General features: G+C 54.9%; 4 protein-coding genes across 4 annotated transcripts; 1 reads left to right on the top strand and 3 right to left on the bottom strand.

The window, feature by feature from the left end:
* Nucleotides 1-700: 700 nt before the first annotated feature.
* HER10_EVM0012014 (MIF4G domain-containing protein) lies at nucleotides 701-3,099 on the bottom strand (the record flags this gene model as incomplete). The annotated part of the gene is made up of 4 exons (XM_035481419.1): nucleotides 701-770; nucleotides 801-880; nucleotides 942-1,047; nucleotides 1,088-3,099. The coding sequence occupies 4 exons, from the start codon at nucleotides 3,097-3,099 to the stop codon at nucleotides 701-703; spliced, it is 2,268 nt and encodes a 755-aa protein (XP_035336627.1).
* Nucleotides 3,100-3,718: 619 nt separating this feature from the next.
* On the top strand, nucleotides 3,719-4,241 carry HER10_EVM0003900 (dolichol phosphate-mannose biosynthesis regulatory protein; the record flags this gene model as incomplete). Its single annotated transcript, XM_035473562.1, has 3 exons — nucleotides 3,719-3,721; nucleotides 3,885-3,965; nucleotides 4,056-4,241. The coding sequence occupies 3 exons, from the start codon at nucleotides 3,719-3,721 to the stop codon at nucleotides 4,239-4,241; spliced, it is 270 nt and encodes an 89-aa protein (XP_035335880.1).
* Nucleotides 4,242-4,680: 439 nt separating this feature from the next.
* HER10_EVM0009800 (uncharacterized protein) lies at nucleotides 4,681-8,902 on the bottom strand (the record flags this gene model as incomplete). Its single annotated transcript, XM_035479273.1, has 1 exon — nucleotides 4,681-8,902. The coding sequence occupies exon 1, from the start codon at nucleotides 7,723-7,725 to the stop codon at nucleotides 4,681-4,683; it is 3,045 nt and encodes a 1,014-aa protein (XP_035336426.1). The 5' UTR covers nucleotides 7,726-8,902.
* A 3,148-nt stretch (nucleotides 8,903-12,050) lies between these two features.
* On the bottom strand, nucleotides 12,051-19,287 carry HER10_EVM0013042 (PHD-finger domain-containing protein; the record flags this gene model as incomplete). The annotated part of the gene is made up of 5 exons (XM_035482414.1): nucleotides 12,051-12,222; nucleotides 14,054-15,194; nucleotides 15,356-15,482; nucleotides 16,575-16,715; nucleotides 16,783-19,287. The coding sequence occupies 5 exons, from the start codon at nucleotides 19,285-19,287 to the stop codon at nucleotides 12,051-12,053; spliced, it is 4,086 nt and encodes a 1,361-aa protein (XP_035336722.1).
* Nucleotides 19,288-19,983: the final 696 nt, after the last annotated feature.

Here is a 19,983-nt window from a genome sequence, read left to right on the forward strand (position 1 = left end):
TACCTAAGAAGGACCTTGATATAGAAAGGGATAGTAATTATAATATGAGTAGTGAAAGGGGAAGATGAATAGCAGGAAATCAATTTTGTCTTCCATCCTGAATTAAGGTAGAAGTAATCTGAAGCCGCATCCTACCTGATCAACTCACCAAAAATCACACAGAGGGAGGCAAGCAAGCACTTCGAGAAGCCGCCCAGAGGCAGCAAATTCACCAATGAACATTGGCACCATCCCCATTCCTAATCTTGACTTAGCTATACAAATATCAATCTGACCCATGCCATGCTTTAAACGTTGGACATTGGACAACCCATCGACCCTTGCGAATCCATTATACACATTCTCACCCGCTCTCATCGTCATTCTCGACCTCACTCATCTCCGCCCCTTCTTCAGCGGCGGCGGGCTCCTCGACCTTGAAACCGAATCGCTATATCGCCTCCGCTTCGCACTCATGGGGCTCCTTGAGTCCCGTCCTCGATCCGGTGAACCCCGCTTGAGTGACCTCTTGGGCGGGGGACTCGGCGAGCGAGAGTACGACGCATCACGGCCTCCATTCCTCGCCCTCGGCGGGGCCGCGGAGGCGCTGTCACCATCCCGTGCCCTCGGGGCAACAGGTGAGCGGCTGTCTCTCGGCCCTCGACGGTCAACGGGGGAGCGAGACCGCGAATCGTATGATGACGCACGGCTCGGCGATCGACTAGGAGAACGACTGTCGTAGCGGGCGCGTTTCCGCGGCGCGCTGCTCACAGATGAACTGTTCCGCCTGGCTGGGCGACGCGCTTCTTGCCCTGGACTACGACCGCGGACAGGTACGCCTCGTGTAGGCGGAGGGGTGACAGAGCGCGAAATAGAACGTCCTCTCCTTGGGGAAGGAGATCTGCTGACGCTTGAGCTGTTCCTTCGGGCTGCCCGGCGAGGTGGCGGTGTCACGCTGAGACTACGGTCCCTAGGACCATTTCGGGCCGGAGAAGGAGATCTGGAGTAGCTGGCAGAACGACCGCGTCTTCTCGGAGGACTCGCCGAGTACGAGTCGTCGCGGCGTCCCTTTCTAGGAGGCGAGACTGAACGACTGTAAGATCGAGACCTGCTAGAGCTGCGACCTCGACTGTACGAGCGGCCCCGTCCGCGGGGCGAAGGAGATCTGGAGTCGGCATGCTTGCGATCAATGGCGCGTCGAGGCGTCCTCGACCTTGATCGAGAGCGGGAGTATGAGGAGCCCGTGTACGAAGAGTAGCTAGACACCGACTCCGAGTCGGAATCATCAGCCGGTGGTGCAGGTAATGCTGGCTTGGGCATGTTCTGGAGGTACTCGCGAGAAGCCTCTGTGAGAGCACCCATGCCAATACTGGTAAAGTAGTTGATGGAGAAGCGAATATTTCGTGGGTTGTCGCGCGGGAACAGGCCGGTGAAGCTGGGTTGGAGGATCTCGTCCTTCATCCGAGCTTGCAGTTTTGCCATACCAAGCTCCTCAGATATGTCCTGGAAGAGGATCTTGATGAAAATTCTGGAACTACTCGTTGTCTCTTCCTCATTGAGGTGAATAACGGAGAGTACGTGCCAGCCAATAGCATCGGTCGCGAGCAAATGCGCAAAGAAGCGCGCAACGTTGCGAAGCCTGTTGGTCTCGTATCGGTGGATCTTGCTGTAGTAGTCGGCAAAGGATTCTTCAAAGAGACCGGTCCATAACCTGTTAAGCTTGGCGAAACGCTCTCCAATCAGACCGTGAAACTTTGAAAAGGTCTTTTCCTGGGAGCAAATCTCGACAATCATCGAGGGCAGCTCCGCTTCTTGGCCAGCCGGGAGGTTTACCCGCAAAAGCTTGTGCACTGCTTCTTCGGGGTCGATGGACGACATGACCGTCAGGTAAATGGTACGGCGCAGATTGACCAAATCGGTGTTGGACTGGTCCTTGATCTCCATGGCCTTCTCCTCTTCGTCGTCCTCCTCCTCGGAACTCTCATCTTCATCGTCATCGTCGTCATCGTAGTCGCTGCCCTCGCCCAAGATCTCGGCCTTGAGCTTCTTGTACGCCTCCTCATGCTCCTCCCACTCCGCGTCGTACTTGAAGATGTTGAGGCCATCCTGTACGTCGATTTCACCGTCCAGGTCGACCATGTGCGTGATTTGATCCTCCTCCTCAACCAAGTCGAGTTCCTCCTTGATGGGCGGGTTGTCCTTGAAGTTGTCCTTGCGAACCTGGAATAACACCTCAATCATGTACTGCACACGCTTGTCGATATCCGCCTCGTGCAGCACATTCCTCAGCTGATCCCAGACCGCAAGGGCGATTGCGGGCTGCATATCCTGCAAGTGTTGTCCAACTTCGCGCATGAAGTTGACGGCGATCTCGACGCTGTCGTCCGTCGGCTTGTGAAGGAGAAGAAGGAGCATCTGGCCAGCGAGTCGCTCGTGAGCAACCTGGTGGTTGACAAGATGCGCCAGGAATGTTGTGGACGAAACGCAGACAGCCTTGTCGCTGCGCTTGAAACCTTTACGGAAGGACATGATGAGGCGCTTGACCAGGAGCTCGCCGACGGCAGGCAGCTTCGTGTTGACAATGGCCACCATGGCGGCGAAGACGGGCGTAAAGGGTAGAGAAGCCGCCTGCGCCTTCATGATGGATCGACAGAACAAGCCGCGGCCCTTGATCAGGTTCTCGCCAAAGAGCTCGGGAACAATGTGCTTGATGTTGGAATAGTTGACCTTGTTGATCAGACCATTGATGCTCTTCTTCAGCGCCTCCCACATCAGCCTCTGGTATTCCTTGGAGCTCTTATCGGTGATCTGGGCTTGCAGCGCCCTCAGTCGCGCGGGTGGTATGTAGGTGCCTCCGGACCGCATGGACAGCAGCTTCTCGTACTCGGCCTTTGCGATGGCCTGCTTCTCCTCCTCCGTCTTCATGGGCGGCGTCGGGCGTCGTTGTTCTTTGGGAGCCGGGCGGTAGCTATCGGTGCGATCGCGGTCTCGATTGCGGGGGCGATCGTTGTCGCGGTTATCGCGGTGGTGTCGACGGTCGCCGCCGTCGCGGTCGTTTTCCATTTCGCCATCGCGTTCGCGGCGCTCGAAGCTCGGGGAGCCAACGTCTGCCGATGCCATCTTGCCTCTGTTCTCACGTCCTCAGAGCCCTGTGGATGATTGAGAATCCAGCTGGGGAGCCTTGCGACGCAGAGAAATGGCGGCAGCCGAATCGGAGATGCGCTGGTTGCTGGAAGTCTTGTTTTTCCTTTTGGCTGGGTTGGGAAAAGTTACTGCTCCTTTGACGCAACAGGATCGCCAGGCAAGAGTTACCTAAAAATCCAAGTGTGGCTGGGGAGCGAAGAGGACCCACTATGGTAGAGAGAGCGCACAGACCATGAGGCTGGAGCTTCCAAAGCACAGGGGGAACCTAAGGTATCTGGCAGGTCCACCGTCTACCTCAAGTCAATAAGTCAACCGTGGCAGCTCCCATTTAGCGCAGCCGTAGAGGTCCAGTGCAGGCGCGCCCTCGTCCCCTGAAATCGCGACGACAATTTTCCCGATCGGAGGATCCAATACAGCACCTAGAGCTACCACCTAACTGGCCTTACCTCATCTCGACCTCCTTCCCACAACCCCCCCACGACCCTGCTTTTACATCGGCCTTTCCATTCACACAGTCACTGGTCAATACTCGCGCGCGCCCATCTCGTCGATTCCTTCTTCACACTCTTTATTCACCCTTTCAATAAAATCGACAATGGTACGTTGACATTGCTTCTCCCCGAGTCGGCAAGGACCCGCCCGCACTCAACAGCCAGCATCCCATCCCACCCTCGAGCGCAACAAGGGAGGGCAGGAGGGCAGGCAGTAAAACCGAACATGGTCAACAGCTCGCTAATCTGTGCTTCAATTATTTACTACAGAGCGGAACTCTCGTCGGCTTCGCCATGCTCGTGGCTGCCTCTGTCATCTTCACATACTACTCCATCTGGACCCTGCTCATGGTAAGTAGCATTGCCCACCCACCTCCTCCCTCCATTACCATTTGTTCTGCGAACAGGGCCAGCAAGGTTGACTAACACATCTTGCCACAGCCCTTCGTCGATGAGGGCCACCCTCTCCAGAGCTTCTTCCCTGCGCGCGTTTGGGCCATCCGCATCCCCGTCATTCTCATCCTCCTCGGTTCCGCCGTTGTCGGTTCCTTCCTAGGCACCGTCATGATCCGCAGCAACAGAAAGAAGGCCGCCAAGGCCAAGGCTGCCGCGAAGAAGAAGGCGTAAAGGACTCGGGAGTGGGAAATTATTATCAATTGTTGCGCATGTCGATGCCCGGGAGGCCCAGGTTTATTGTTGGATGTCTACGATGATACGGGCATAGAACATGAGGGCCCATGGGGGAATGGGTCCACAGTTGCGAAAGCACAATGATGGGTATCTAAGCTGGATTTATTGGAGAATGAGCGCGCTGCTCACTTCAAGAGCAAGGCTACCTACTCTGATGCTGCTCGAGGAGGTACTACCCTAGGCCAGAGAGAACCCTCAAAAAATCACCAATAAAGGAGTGAGTGGCACGACCGGCCAAGTACATATCCTGCCCCCATGATCCCAGGCCTCGGCCCGACGCATGTCTCTTTGGACCGATGCCTATCATCCGTAGACAAAATCATGGCAGAAATGACTCCTGGTCTAACCTAGCTCCAAACGCCTCGTGATTCCTTTCTCAAACTCTCTGATCTGCAAAGTCAAGCACTTCACAATCATCCTCGAAAAAGCCATCCTCATCCTCCGTGTGCCTCGCCCCACGTCGTCGTCGGGTTGTGACAACAATCTCATCGCCGTTCTCTCCACGGTGCATGACTCTCTCCATCGAAGAAAGCGGGAGCGCGCGGTGATCATCCGAAATGTTGAATTCGTCTTCCGAAACCGAGAGATGTCCAGTATCGAGCTTCACCAGGTTGAGTGGCTGACCAAATGCCCAAGGTTGCGAACAGTTTGTCTCAAGAGTTGTTTCTTGAGCGCGCACACGCTGCTGCTGTCTCTTCTTTTGCTTGGGCGTTGCGTGATCCTCCAGTGTGGTATCGGCCATCAGCGCAGCAAGCGATGGAGCCAAGGCCGCTGGTGGACTTGCATACTCATACAAAGCCACTCGCCTGTCGGTATGGAAAGGCTGGTATGGCGCGCTGGACTCGATCTCGGCTTGCGGGATGGATGCTTCCGCACTCAGATCGACTTGGAGCGGTCTGGCGCGCGGGTCAAGCGTCAGCGTCTTGCCCACGTCCATTTCTCGGTCTGACAGGTCCAGATACTCGTCCGAGTCGATGAATTGCCGAACAGCTGGCGAAAAGCCATCGTCGGGGAGTGCCGGCACCTTAAAGTCCTTGTATCGAACTCCTCGAGGTGTACGCTGCTTGTTGGCAGCCGCCGACGGCCGACGAGTCTTGGATGGGAATGTTCGCACTAGGCCGTCGCCGACCACATACAGAGTATGGTATTTCCTACCAGTGATCCATACGACGCATGACGAAGCTGGCAGAAGCGAGCTCTGTGGCAAAGAAACGCGGTTGTCTCCTGTGTGGCGCAGCTGGTTTATGGCGACGCCGGTTTTGCCCAGGGAATGACTGATGCTCGCAGCAATGGCTCTGCCTCCAACGCTGGCTGAATCGACAAAGTTGCCGCCGGCCAAGCCTTGAGCGTTCACGCTGCTCCTACGCGGCCGAGTGATCAAAGGTCTGGCGGCATGGTAGGCAGCGCCAAAGGCACTGGATGCGATCGATACAGCTGAGTTAGGTGCATCTGACGCGGGGGCGCCGTTTTCTTCCGTGGCCTTGCGCCGGCGAGGCGGCGGCCAGGTGAAGGCACTGAAAGGCATTTCAAGGAGATGAACGGTTCCTCTTTCCGTGACCATTGCAATCCGCTCCCCGTTGGGTTTCGACCAAGCCACGTCGACGATCCGAGCAACGGTCATCCGTGAGAATTGCGCGACCTGGCGCACTCGTGGGCCGACTGCGTTGTTAGCCGCGATCACCTGAAGAGGTGACGACTTGGTGTACTGAATGCACATCAAATCCCATACAGTCTGCACGTCGCCCTTGCCGCTTGCCGTGAATAGAGATAGCCCAGTCGGTGAAAAGGACAGGAAGCTGCAGCCAAGTGGAGATGCAAAGGTGATGAGCGGGTGCAAGGTGGCCGAAGTTGGCAAACTGTCCATGTCGAGGATAGAGACCAGACCGGGGTCTTTAGTCACTGCTTGACCAGGTGTACCGTGAGTCGGCGGGAATTGGTTTGCGTCGTGTCGAGGAGGATACGATCCTGCCCATTGCTGCGCTGTCACAGGAGGGGATCGAGACTGCATCGGAGGCGCCTGGTTCGCATTCTTGTTCCAGTACGAATTCCAGGCCGACAGTCCTTGCTGGCCAACCCACTTTGCTCCAGAGATCAACTCTTGCGTTGTTTCACGCATAATCTTGTTGACCATGCTCTCGGCCATGGGAGAATCCACAGATCCGGTGACCGCGGGTAGCACAGGAGACGTCACCGAAGAGATGCCCGGGGCTTTGCCGAGAATGACCACCGGTACATGAGCGCGCAGAGCGATTTGCGAAGATGCGGCTGGAGGACAGTAGGCAATCCACTTCCCGTTGAGCGATAGGATTGGGGTCTGCGGGTTGGGACGAAGAGGCACAGGTGAGTGGCGGCGTTCAGCATCTTCGGCAACCTCTCCTCGAGGGGGCTGTTGGAGGCTGGTCCAGAGTTTACCAACACAACCGAAGCGAACTGTGCCGTCGTTGGAATCCAGGATAGAACGGTAAGCCCAGCATTCTCCACTCACTCCAGAGGCGATTGCAATGTTTCCAGCATCAGCCTTGATCATGAATGCGCCCGTCGGCGGCGGCGGCTTGAAGATCGGGCTCGTTACGGGTGTTGCCAGAGGGACTTTTGGAGCTTGTAGAAGCACGTCGACGAGTTTGCCGGTCTTGAGAGAATATAGCTCGACTGACGTCTGGTAAAACTCGATGGCAGGCGTGAATCGGCCGGAAGGGCCTCCCTTCTGGCTGCCATCAGCTCGAGGGCTACCTGGCACATCAGCTCTGTCTTCGGTAATGTTGTCGTTTGCCGCTTGAATTGCGATCTCTGGCGATGTTTGTGGTAGCACAGGCCCGTGAATGACGACAGCCACGAGCGGAGAATCATCGGCCTTGTCTCCAGGAGTTGACCAAGGAAGGACCTTGGCATCGTATACGCCTCCTCGCAACCCTTTGAGGCCGGCAACCCGATCTAGGCCGCGCTTGCTGACTGAATAAACTTCGAGACCACCCTCATAGCCCGCCAGCGCAACATTGTCTGATCCTGGGGCGAATTCGTTGTGTGCAGCAGGGAGTGTATCGAAACCAAAGTAGTAGCCCTTATCGCCGGCTTTCATGCCAGCCTTGGAAGCCATATCAAAGTCGATGTCAGGAGCACTGTAAAAATGCGGCTGGGCTTGATGAGGGAGCGGGGGTTGGGAGCCTACTCGGGCGTGGGACATTTGCGACTGCATGGAGCTGCGACGGTATGCTGCAGCTGCAGCCGGCTGATGGTAGGCTTCAAGGGGAAACTGCGCATCCATCTGGAAACTGAGAGGCCGCTTCATATGGTTTGGCATGCTGTTGGGAGGAGATGGCGAAGCAGTCTGGGGCGTCAGGGACTGGCGCTGGACGGCCCATCCGTGGTGGAGGCGACCAGAGTCTTCGTAGGAGGAAGGTTGAGTGGGCGGCGACTCGCCCATGAGACTGATCAAGTTGCCCGGAGAGCCAGCGAGCCCTCCTCTTGCCCAGTCGTGGTTTGTACTTGCAGCCGATGCGGATGTGGTGGAAAGTGCATCCAGAGAGGGCGAGACGGTGGGGTGCCCATCGTATGGGGACGGGTCTTGAGTTATGGGTCTAATGTCGGGAGAATGAACGGGAGGCGACGATGCATCGGACGGAGGGCTCTTGGAAGGGCTGCCGTTTCTTTGAGGTTGTTAGCCATCGTGGTCGCGACAAAGGTATAAGGGCCACAAGGGTTGCGGCAGTGACTCAACGCCGACTATCGCGGGGTTCTAAGATGACGGGCAGGGGTAGAGGGGAACCTACGCGAACTTGCCCGCGGCGAGTTTCGTCACCGCGGCGCTAACTGCACCATCTTTCGCGTTCTTTCTGTCCTTCTTCGAACCTGAAGAGAATGAGATGATGAGTATGGCAAAATTACATTGGTCCCGGCGCGTATGACAGCTCAGGGGCGCAGGAGAGAGACCCGAACTTACTCGGCATTCAAGTGGTGTTGCGCGGCAGTTGGAGCAGTCTCCTGCTCCAAGGACCTGCGTTTCCGCAAGCCAACTGTACCGCTTATTTGGGAACGATGAAGTCGATACGAAGCGTGTATGCAAGTGTCGCAGTACGTGGCTCGATATCGTCGTATGAGGGTTGTTGGAAGGCTGCAAAGGACGAGAGTTGAGTTGTTGGTCTATTAGAGAGTCGCGCGAAAGTGGTCGACAAAGGCGGCAGATGACCTCGGATGACGAAGGCTGCCGCAGGCTATTTTTTTGTAAAGGCTTTGAATATGAACAGTTTTGCGTGGCAAATAGAGGCAGGCAAAGCAAGACGGAACAAGTCGAATACCGATCGGTAAGCAAGATGGACGTCGGGTTGGAGGTGAAAGCGAAGGGAAGAAGCAGTAAAGAGAGGGAAAAGAGCGGCTTTACTTGCAGGCACTGCCAAAGTGGAGAGCAAGAGAGAGATTACTAGGATGGCCAAAGGAAAATCTATAGAAGAAGACAGAAGAGGAAAGACGTGACAGGTCGTGACGGACGTGACGTGACTGTTGTGTTCACGGGAATGCTGCTATCGTGGATCGTTGTTTGAGTTGTTGGTGTTGATGAGTCGAAGGAGAGAGCACGGGGAAGAGTGAGTGACAGTGAGTTGAGGTCAGGTAGGCAGGTCCCAGGTCCGGTCGGTCCAGTTCCAGTTCTAGTTGAGGTGAGGTGCGGTGGTACTACTGTGTACCTACCATGGGTACGGAGTACACTACGTGCCCTTAGGTACCCCCGACCTGACTTGGACCTGCTGCTCTCTCCGTGGCTGATGGCGGGGGTGGGTGGTCTGTCCCGCCTCCACCCCCTCCACGGCGGCAGCGGCATCTAAAGGTAAGATAAGATACGGAGGGGAGACCTTCCTCTTCCTTCCATTTCTTACCTCAGGTAAAGGTAAGGTAGGTAGGCCCAGGTACCGGTAGCCGGGCGCACTATCCAAAGAAGACTCCGGGCATATTGCACCACCTGGGCACGTAACAGGGCGGCCTCTCTGACGGTTCCAGGTTGCTTTCGTTTGGTATGCGAGAGGCCTGCCAACTCTCATACCTACTCAGCAACACCTCATTCTCAGTCATAACGACGTTCCCAGGCACAACAGAATCCTGCTTGCTACCTAGCAATGAAAGCCATATCTGAGGCATCTCGGGCAAGGTACCTTCAGTTGCTGGCCACCCGCGGGATGGAAGCGGGGCATTCGAGTGCTTTCGCTCTCTCCCGTCCCCCCCAGTTGTTCAGGTTCCATTGCGCGCCTCCATCACCCCCGAGTACGGAGTACGGCGCGGTGTGCCCCCCAATCCAGTCTCCCCTCCAAGCCACCCCTCCATGCCCCCCTTCTGATTGAGTCTGTTGGAGGAACCTGAACTAGGATGACAGGGGTGTCAAGTGCAGACAACTTGCTGGGATGCACTTCAGAGAGGGGGAGGGGAAAGCAGAGAGACAGGTGGTGGGATTCTGCGATTGGATTGGCACTGTTCTGCAACTGCATCTACGAGCTGGTAGATTCCAGGCTGGAGGTAGCTCTCGGCTTGAACCTCGCCCGGCAGGTACCTGCGATGCGCATCACGGGCAGGACGCGCACCGCGGATACTGGTGCAGTCTGCAGATAGGTACAGCGCACCAATCTTGAACCAGCTCGCAGCGGACAAGGGGGGTTGGTTGGTTCTTGAGACTGCCTGTCTGGGGGGCCCCGGTACTCTGTACCTGGTCATGTCCCTTTCCGTACCTCCGCCGCAGCTCTTGCTTGTCGGAGAACTCGAACATGACCGTACCAGCTGACGGAAGATACATGGTCCCGACGCTCTACGAACAGGTACCTTTCAGTTACAACAGCATGGCAGGTACGTAAAGACAATGGAAGACACCTCACCTCAAGCTGGGCTGCAGCGGGCGCGGATAGCAGGGCTAACACCTTCAAGACTCCAAAGAGAAAGAGGCACTTCCGATCCCTTTACACGCCCTCGCTCTCGCTCACTCCTCTCAATTTGACATTGGACCTCAGCAACCGGAGTTGAGTCCAGTCCAGCCCAGCCCAGCCTGGCTAGGCTCCAACTTATTGATTACCTCCTTTATTTGCGCCTCCCGGTCTATCCTCTCTTTCACTAACTAGTTGATTGCAGGCACAGAATACCTACGCGCGCAGTAGCGTTATCAGTTCATCTACCCTCAGAATTCCTGACGGAAGCGACCAAATCAAACTATCGTCAACGGAACACTGATTCAACTACGAATTCAATATTGTCTGAGACCACCTCTCATCCGTCCACCACTAGATTGACACATTTTCTTCCATTGCTTTCTACCGAATCTCCGAAGTGTCTGCCACACACACACTCTCTCTCATACACTTTGGTACACACACTCACAAAGCCACTCAAACGCCTACCTAAGCTCAGCTCTGCATACGCATACAGACTCTCTTGCCGAGGCCGGAAATGCAGGCGGCAACGGCGCGAGGTCCAGCTTAAAGCTACAATGTCCAAGCCTGGCAAGCCAAATACCTACTGTTACCGTCACAGATCCCATCACAAACCCCCAACAAGCCATCCTTGGAGCGGGGACCAGCTGCTGACACCTGGGCTGTGCGTGCGTTTGCCTCTGTGCCAGCAACTTTCAAGACGGACGACGGCAAGACGAACAACAGACAGACAGATGAAGGTGACGATCTGGGGCTGGTGACTGATGCCATCATCCCGCTTTGGCCTGATGACAAGCGGCGCAGGCTCAACCGATGCTAACTGGACCAAGCTTCCTCCTGGGGTGGAATTATGGACGGATTCCAGACTAAATTAACGGTGTCGACTTCATTTGCCGCCAAACACTTCCAGGATTGCGGTCCTGCTTCCTGGCTTCCCTCTACGGTATGCCGTCGTTATCCCGTATCCTCCCGCTGACGGTCATCCGTCCGTCCTATCGCACCGCTTCCCCATTGAACTGCCACACACTCGGCGGCTCAGGGCCAGACCGTCCGACTGACAAAGACACCTGACCCCCTCGGTGGAGGAACGGGGGGCACCACGTCAGGTGAACGAGCCACTCACAGCTCTACCGTGGACCACGAGAACAACGCACCATAGCTGACGTATGGAGGGGCTTTCCTGGATACCCCTCCTCATTCCCCCCAACCTCGCCTTCAGCTTTACTGGGTGGATTGCGAACCTCGATCATCGCCGTTTCAAGAATTGAGATGCCGGCAACTTGTCACGATTCTGTTGAGGCAATACCTACTTGAGTTTCTGGCTACCCTCGGTCCAATTACTTAAGCAACCCATTCGGATGAGGCGTAGCTACGCGAGACGAAGCCTGGACGAGGCGACGCGCGACGAATGCAAGGCACGGGGCCAACCGCGCCCGCTACGCCGTCGAAGCGCAAGCAAGCGCATGGGGCGGTCTGAGGTCGAAGCCATCACCGGATGAATCTGCCGTCATCGACGAACTCGAGGCCAATCTGCTCGCTGCTGAAGACGGGCAGAGCAATGCCATCGCCGAAACACGGTGGCTGCGACAAATCGCATTGCGCCGCCAATTGGCAAGTGCCCGACGCTCAATGAATGACTGCCACATCTCAATGGCTGGATTGCTCCGGTTCACATTACACTTCTCCTTGCTATTCGACACACTGCTCAATTCTGGATATTTCCGCTTCAGCCAGCGCCGCCATATGTCACAACTTCAAAACTCTGACACCGAAGGTAGTTCCCCCTCAATAGGAGCCCACTGGTCGAGCCATACTCGATATGCATCCATCCGCCACTCCCCATCCTGCTTCACCCAGTCTGCGCTACCCGCCCAGCTGAAGACGTTCTCAGCACCATCCAACCCCTTCCTCCGAACCCCCCCCTTGAGCATGACGTGCACACCCTTCTCGGTAGCGGAGCCGATCGCACTCGTGATCCAGTGCTTCCTCGCCGCGACAGAGCTCCACATGTCCGCCCGTAGCTGACGGAGGTCTGATAATACAAAAAACATGTCAGCCGTCCCCATACCTCAAAGCACAATGCTGGGTACTACGTAGGTAGCAAAACTCACTCTCGTGCTTCTCCCCCGCCGCCGGACCAATCTTCACTTTGGCATCGGGCGTGTAGAACTCGATCCATCGCTCGTTCAGGTCCTTGTTATCGCTGGTCCGGTAAAAGTCCCGTATCCGGAGCCGGAGGTCCCGCTCCATCGCCGTCTCGCTGGCCGAGAACGGCTCCATTCTGGAATAGCTATCGTGGGGCTCCACGCCCTCTGTGGCAGCAAAGGAGGCCATTCTTGTCACCTTTCTACTAGTTGGCGAACTGTTGGGAATCGTAGTCGTCCTTCGGGAGTTTGCGTATATTTTTCAAAGAACACTCTGTAACAAGGTAAGGGAGGCAGTGAATGTATTGTGAGTAGCGTACTCTTACAAAGCACGTGGGAGGAAGCAAGGTGACGTTTATATCCGTCCCCCGTTCCCAAGTGCGGGACGGCGGGCGGTGGGGGGGGGGGGGTATCCCCACAAGTCTTCGGGCCGGAAGCCCTGTCGGCACCCGATGAAGGCTTCGGAACCTTTACCTCGGGAAGGAAATCGCGACACCATTGACCGGTTTTATTGCAAATCCATGTCCATCGTCTTCCCCGTCACTAAAGGCTACCTGGCGGACTCTAGATTCGATTTGTAATGATATGAGAGCGCTGCACCTATGCGTTTCTCGGAAGTTCCGTCGGAAAGGGACTCAAAAGTTGACCTCACCCTACTTCTACAACGCGACATGCTCTTTCGAATTCTATATTCGAGGGCCGCTTAAAGACATCAACTCGGGTATGATATTCTTCTGCGCAAGCAGCTTGGTTTGTCATAATGCTTTTACTATACATGATATCGTTGGTCCATTCCACCCGTACCTATAACCCCCTTCGAGATCAGGTGATAAGCTCGCTATGGTCCCATGCTGGATCAGGTTGGAGCCGTAGAAGAAAAGTTTAAGATGAAAAGCTCCGTTACGAGACCTCGAATGGATCGTCAACTGTGCCGTCACCATTCATACGCGTTCTGGCGGCACCTATCTCATCATCCACCACAGCAGACTTACATCGCCCGTCTCCTTTCGCCTTGGTAGCCCGAATGGAATCCTGAGAGAAGTCCAGCTCAACCTCAAGAAGCATGTGTCTTGCTCTCACTCCGGGGGCCTCGGTTCGTACATCCTCCACATCGGCTTTCTCCAGCCTTCTCTTCTTGGCTGAGGCCGACTCACAGGGAGTATCGTCGTTGTCGAGGCTGTAAGCACTGCCATATCGAAGAGCAATACTTTCATCATATCCCGCACTTCTCGATGTCTCTTTGCTACGCCGTTTGACTTCGAACTTTGCAATTCGTTTGTCCCTGGTAACAGCGGGAGATGCTGGTGCTGCAGCCTTGGGTATGGAACGAACGGAAGGGCTTGTAGTAGCCGGTATGGCAGGCTTGTGAACCAGCAAGGGCGAGATCAATTCTTCAGAATGTTTGCTGTCCGTTGGAGACTTTCCCTGACCAATGCGAATATTGCATCGAGGCTCTACAGCCGGAGTACGGATCTTGTTGGCCTGGCATTCCGCAAGAATCTGCTCTTGAAGCTTCAGAAGGTCTGACGGAATGACTTCAGCTACACCAACACCAAAGGCGATGTTAGAAGGCTCCGTTAAGTCGTCAAGAACACCGCCGTTTGCCTGGAAACTGTTCATGAAAGGAACTCGGCTGCCGAGACTCATCTGAGGAGGTAGGGGTGCCCGCGCTGAATGTGCCGGATGAATCTTGGCTGCCGGAGGTGACCTCTTTTTCTTCCTCCACTTCTGGTATGTTTTGTCGGACATCCCAAGCCCTAGAATTGCGTCCAGCATGTCAAATTTCCCATTCTCGATCGGACTGCCCGCCAATTCGCGGTCGCTTCGCAATCTGTTCACTAGAAGATTTCCCTCGGATTCGATGAAGACATTCTCGATACCGGGGAACACATTACAGGGATCCAGTTCGATGGAACTCGTTGGGCGCTCCTTACGTTTTTGTGCAACCTTGGCGACGAGGTCGAGAGCTTGAACTTCGCCTTTGAGAAGCCTCTGGTTCAATACCATGGGTGTAAACTGCCTGATCCACCAAATAGTGGTCATTCTCGAAAAGTAGTACTGCTGCATCCAAGGAATCGTGGTTGCCAGGCTGTTCGTGGTGTGGGTGCCATACCACTCGCCCTGCAGGAAAGGGAGCCTTTTGAGTGTGTCTGAGGTGGACACTGCGGGCGAACGACAATTCTTGAGGGCCTCAAGATCAGGGAAAGTCATGATATTGGACTTGTCCTTGTTGAAGTGCAGGTCTGTCAGGCTGGTGATTTTCTCAATAGAATCCCTCAAGCGCGTTCGCCATTGATTCCTTTGAGGAAGCGACTGGATACGATAGAAGCTCTCGACAAGGCCGCCGTCTTTGACAAGCTCTTGAGCGAGACATGTCCTGCAGCCTAAGAGTCCGGAGGGGGCGTAGTCGGAGCCAGTGAGCATAGCGAAACAGGCGACACTTTTATCATTGTAAAGGCCAGCCTTCAAGCGACGGATGTCTCTCATGTCGAAGATTCGCGCATGCTCCTTGGACTTGTGGTTCTTGGTATCCCGCAGGTCTCTAATGACAACAGTGGAGCCGAACATGAAGCAATCGCCGTCCTCAGACCAGACTGCATCGACGAGACCTTGTTGCTGGAGTAAAGCGCATTCAGCTTCAGCTTCGCCTGGTGCCTGGAGCCAAGGTACGAGAATGTGACCAAGCGTGTTCTTTATGAGGGCGGTGGTTGACTCTCGTTGACCGTACCGTTTGGAGCCCCGCTTGATTTGTGGGCGCTTTTCGCCGTCGAAGACAAATACCACATGGATACCGAGCCGCATCAACGGCAGCAGACGTTCGAGGATGGCCTTCTCCTTTGGGTGGGAACCTAGTGATTCCAGTCGGAATTGTCAGCCTCGGGATTCTCTTGGGGTTTCAAAGGCAAACCAAAAGCGTAAGTGAAAAACGGTGCAGAATACACATGAATATACAAGATTGAAAAACCACATCAATGCAGTAATAAGGGGTTGACTGAAACGGGTGACCAACGTTGTTGAATAGCAGCTTCCTGGGCGTCAGAGACATTCTTGAACTGCCAATGGGCTGCATCTACAGCGATACGAAGTGGTCGTTTATGTTTCTTCAAGTGATCAGTGGCCCATTGTGCCAAGGATTTCTCGACGCCGGCTCGGTCGACGAGTTCCCAAAAACTAACAAGATATGATTAGTACAAGTAGAAACGATTGTCAAATCGAACTTCTGCGAATACGAATCAGCTTGAACGCACCCCGCAATTCCCATCTTCAGGGCCTGCTTGTTTCGAGAAGGGATCGGTGGTAGAAGGGCTTGGAGGTATGAGAATGTGGAATACCGCGTCGAAATAGGCGTGTGTAAGTCGGCTGGCTACGTGCATCCGTTGAATATAGCACTCAGGGATCACCAGAGAATGACTTGACTTGTGGGATGAATGAAGCATTCGGATGACTCGCAGAGGTGTTGAGATGAAATGGACCAAGAGAGAAAGAGATGAAAAAAAAAATGCAAACATTCTGGAAAACGTATGTAGGCACGGGGGTCCTTCAGATACACATCACCAACATCAACCCAGAAAGGCGCGTGCTCACTGACCACCATCAACCACCTCGACTTTCCATTCTTTCAATACCTCAACCCCTGATATCTCGGCAACAAGCAACAATCCGATAGTTCTGAGCAGAATTCGGGGCGAGTCGAGGTTCCACCGACAAATCAGAGCCTAACCAGAATTGTGCGCGGTTAAGGCGCTGCCGCCGGCAACGTCTTGGGAATTTTAGAATTCGATTTCATGCACTGGCCACGCTAACCACCGGCCACTCGTTGCATCGAGTAAGGGTTCTCAAGCCGGACACAGAACAGTCGCCGGCCCCACATGTGCCGAACGGTCCCGTGTAACCCACCTCGTCGCCCGATCATGGCACTAGAAGCCTACTTACCTATTTAGGACAATATGTAAAGCAGTCGGTACATTCGCATCAACCACACACATTCCCTCGCAATCGTCAACTACGCCACACTGGAAGAATCCTAGATGCCGTAATAGCCACACCGTGGTGCAGCTTTCATATACTGTTGATACACACGACTAATAATGTACAGCAGTGGCTCTTTGTCTATCATGAGCCCTGGCAACCTTCACTCCTCGCTCGTAAAAGATACCCTCAAAAACGCCGCTTGAGTGATCTCCCTTGGATTCAACGCCGATCCTCGCATCTGGGACCTCAACTCAAGCCTTTACCCCCCTAGCATTAATCTCGCCCTTCTCCCCAATGTTCAGACGAAGGCGACAATCGGGGCAGTACCACTTTGTCGTCCGCGCAGGAATATGGGTCATACCCATGCACTCTAGATGGAACCATTCCTTATCGCAATTCTTTTGAACGCAGGAAGAACAATTGTCAGCGTGACCCTAGACCTCGAGCTACACGAAAAACACTTACTTCATTGTCGCACGCAATCATTTCGCCAAAGCTGACTCTGTTGCAGTCGCAGTACCGTGGCTCTTTCGGGTCGATTGGGTTACCCTCGTCGTCTTCTTCCAACTCGATCTCGATCGGCTGGCCCTTTTCCTTTTTCTGAGCGCGTTTCTTCTTGGGAGCCGCTTTTCGCTTACCCACGGCACTGCTGCCTCCAGCGTTGGTCTTGCTGACGATACCAGGCACAGGCTTTCTAGTCCTCTTGCTCTGCTGTCGCTGCTCGGGAGCTGGCGTATTCCGCGCGGTACTAGCGCGACGGGGTCGGTCAGTTGCTAGCGAAGGCTGTGGCTCTTGACTCATAGCTTTTCCTCGCGAGCTGGGACGTCTCCCTTGGCCGTCGGGCACCGGTGTGGTGCCTGGTGTCGCCGCACGCGAGCTTGATTGTTTGATCGAAGGCGCTGCAGATGACGAGCGCTGTGCCTGCGGAACCTGTGGCGCCGGCACTGGTGTGGGGTTGTCGAGTTGCTGCTGATTCTTCTTTGCCATCTCGCCCCTTGTTTCCCTTCGAGCTGCAGAGTCACGCACCGGAGGAAGAATGGGCGTGGTGGACTTCTTGGGGGACAAGATGGGTGGCGGTATTGGCGTCTCCGCGGGTAGCTTGGTCAGTATACTTGCCGGGGCATTGCTTGCGACTGACGCCGGGGGCCCAACCGAACCAGTCGGCGAAGAGGCCGGCGCGGATGTGTTCGCTGGCTTCGCAGCCGCAGGGCCAGTGCCTGTGGTCGTCGAGCCATCTTGTCCGGGAACAGGAATCGGCACTGGGGTTGTCATCTTGGGAGTTACCGCAGTACCGCCTGGTGTAAGAACAGGAGGTGGTATTGTAGACTCTGTTAGAGGTTGCGCAGCGAGACTGGCTCTTAGATGAGGAAGCGGCACTGGAGTCTCCGTCTTGGTGCGCTTTGGAGCGGGACGAGGCGCTGGTGTCTCAACTGGCGGTTGCTCAGGCTTCTCGGCCTCGGCCTCTGGGATAGAATCTCTCTTCCGCTTGTTGCCGTTGGGTTTTGGCTTCGCTGGAGTCTTCGCTTTGCTTACGCCTTTCGGCTGGTCTGCAGTTGTGTTGGTTGTAGTATTATTTGCCGTAGAGGGCGTGGTAGTATTGTTGTTGTTGTTGGTGGTGGTGGTGGTGGTGTTTGTGTTGTTCGCAGCCGATGATGACGATGCTTCATGAGACATCAAAAGTCTTGCAGCTTCCCTAAACTGTCTGGCTGATTCTTCCGCCTCTTCTGCAGCCTGTTTTGCCAGTGACTCTCGCTTAAGCTTCTTGGCCTCGTTGAGCTTCATGCCCCGATTGCTCAGCTGAATATCATCGGACGCAAGCGCAGCGGCACTAATGGCACCTTCCGGAATTGGTTTGTTACCAGCTTCAGCATCAGGGGCCAGAGCCGCAGGCACCTGGTCAAAAACTCTGCCCTCGTCCTCGGCCTTCTTCTTTGCCTCCTTGTAGGCATCAATGCCACGGCCGAGCGTCTTGAGTTCTCGCAAAATCATGGTATCACTAGGACTCCATGTTGCATTCTTCTTCATCCGCTTTCTAAGCCTCGCAAGTTCCCATGGCGTCAATTGCAACCAGGGGGCATCCGCGCTTCCTATCACGGCGTTCTCTGGCGGAGGTTGCAGCACAACAGCAGGAGTTGCCGCAGCAGCCTGGCCCGCAGCAGATTTGGGAGGCCGCGCCGAGGAAGCAGCCTTTGGGGTCTTTGGTGGCCTCGCCTTGGGGGTCTTGACAACTTTGATGCGCGGTGCTGGTGTTGTGCGAGCTGGCGTCCGTCCCAAAGAATCGTCATCTTCCTCTTCAGAGCTCTCATCACTGTCGTCCGAGTACGCCATAAACTGGTCATATGGCGGTAGTACTTCGCCGGGCACAGTAATCCTGGGTATCCGTGGCCTGCGCACCTTCTCGCCATCTCCATTTCGCATCACCCGTGGCGCTCTGACAAGCTGAGATTTGGAGGTCGCCACGGGGCTTTTTTGTTCCTCTGCCGGATAGTTTTCCAGCAGGTTCTTCAACTTGGCCAGTATCGTGTTTGCGCGATTATAGTGACGGTTGACGTTCTCGGACATGCGAACTGCCTCGGCATGCGCGTAAACCCGGGAGCTGACTGCATGGTTGAGGCTGTCGGAAATATCGGCGCGCAACTGTACAGGAGATGGGCGCTCCTCAGCGGGAATGCTGGGTAGCTTTCCCCAGGTCGAGGTGAGGTTGTGGACGTTGATTGACGCCTCGGTGTATGTTTGGTCGAGCTTGCCGATCAGGGTCAATGATCGCGTCATATCGGAAGGAAGGTATTCGGTAAAGTCGAGGAAGTCGGTGACGGTAGCTTGCGCGTCTGGATCGGCGCGCATCTCGAGTGACTCGACGGAGTTGCTGATGGAGCCGAGCGACTGGTGTATATCGTGTTCGACCGAGGTCCTGTTTTTGGGCGACACCTCAATGTCCATGGCGTCTGCGCCCTCCTCGGTAGAGGCCATTTCGTCGAAAGGTGTGCAATGAGAGTATTATTCGTCGGCCTGAGAATCGGCGCATCAATCACTATGGATGCATTTGACGGCGAAGAATCGATGGTGGCTGTTGAGCGTGTTCCAAAGTACAGTTGCGCATGCTTGTGATGAGGTTGCGGGTCGCGTATGCAAGGGGAGTCGCGACCTGATGTAATGTTCGGTTTAGCTCTGTGAGCTCCCTGTCGCTAGGGACCTTGGGGGCAGCTGCGATTGGGGTGGCGGGGCTTCCAACATCCACTGACAGATGCGCTGGCCAATTTGGTACTCTTCAAGTCCGTGCACGGCGTGGCCATGTCTGTCGCGGATTATTTAACTTCCGAATACGGGGAGAACCCTTGGGTACGTAGCTTTGCTTTGCGTATTTCATTCTATTTAATGCTACCTTCGAAGGCATTAGTATATTCGTCTCCAGTCTTTCTTGAACTTCGACTTTGTTTCGAAACTATTCATTAGCGAAGATAAGGGAGACATGTTGGGGATATTTTATAATTTATTTCAACTTTTAGGAAAGCACTTACAGATATATAAATAGATAACAATCTAGTAATTGATAGGATACCACATGTTCGCACCTCTTCGGCCTGGTAAGGCATTCGGCATGGCTGGCACTCACTAGGACGAGTCCAACACATGTAACGCCTCTCACGACTACTGTTGGCTAGGTAT

Source organism: Colletotrichum scovillei, assembly GCF_011075155.1.
Source record: "Colletotrichum scovillei strain TJNH1 chromosome Unknown Contig00003, whole genome shotgun sequence".
NCBI classification, from domain to species: Eukaryota; Fungi; Ascomycota; class Sordariomycetes; order Glomerellales; family Glomerellaceae; genus Colletotrichum; species Colletotrichum scovillei.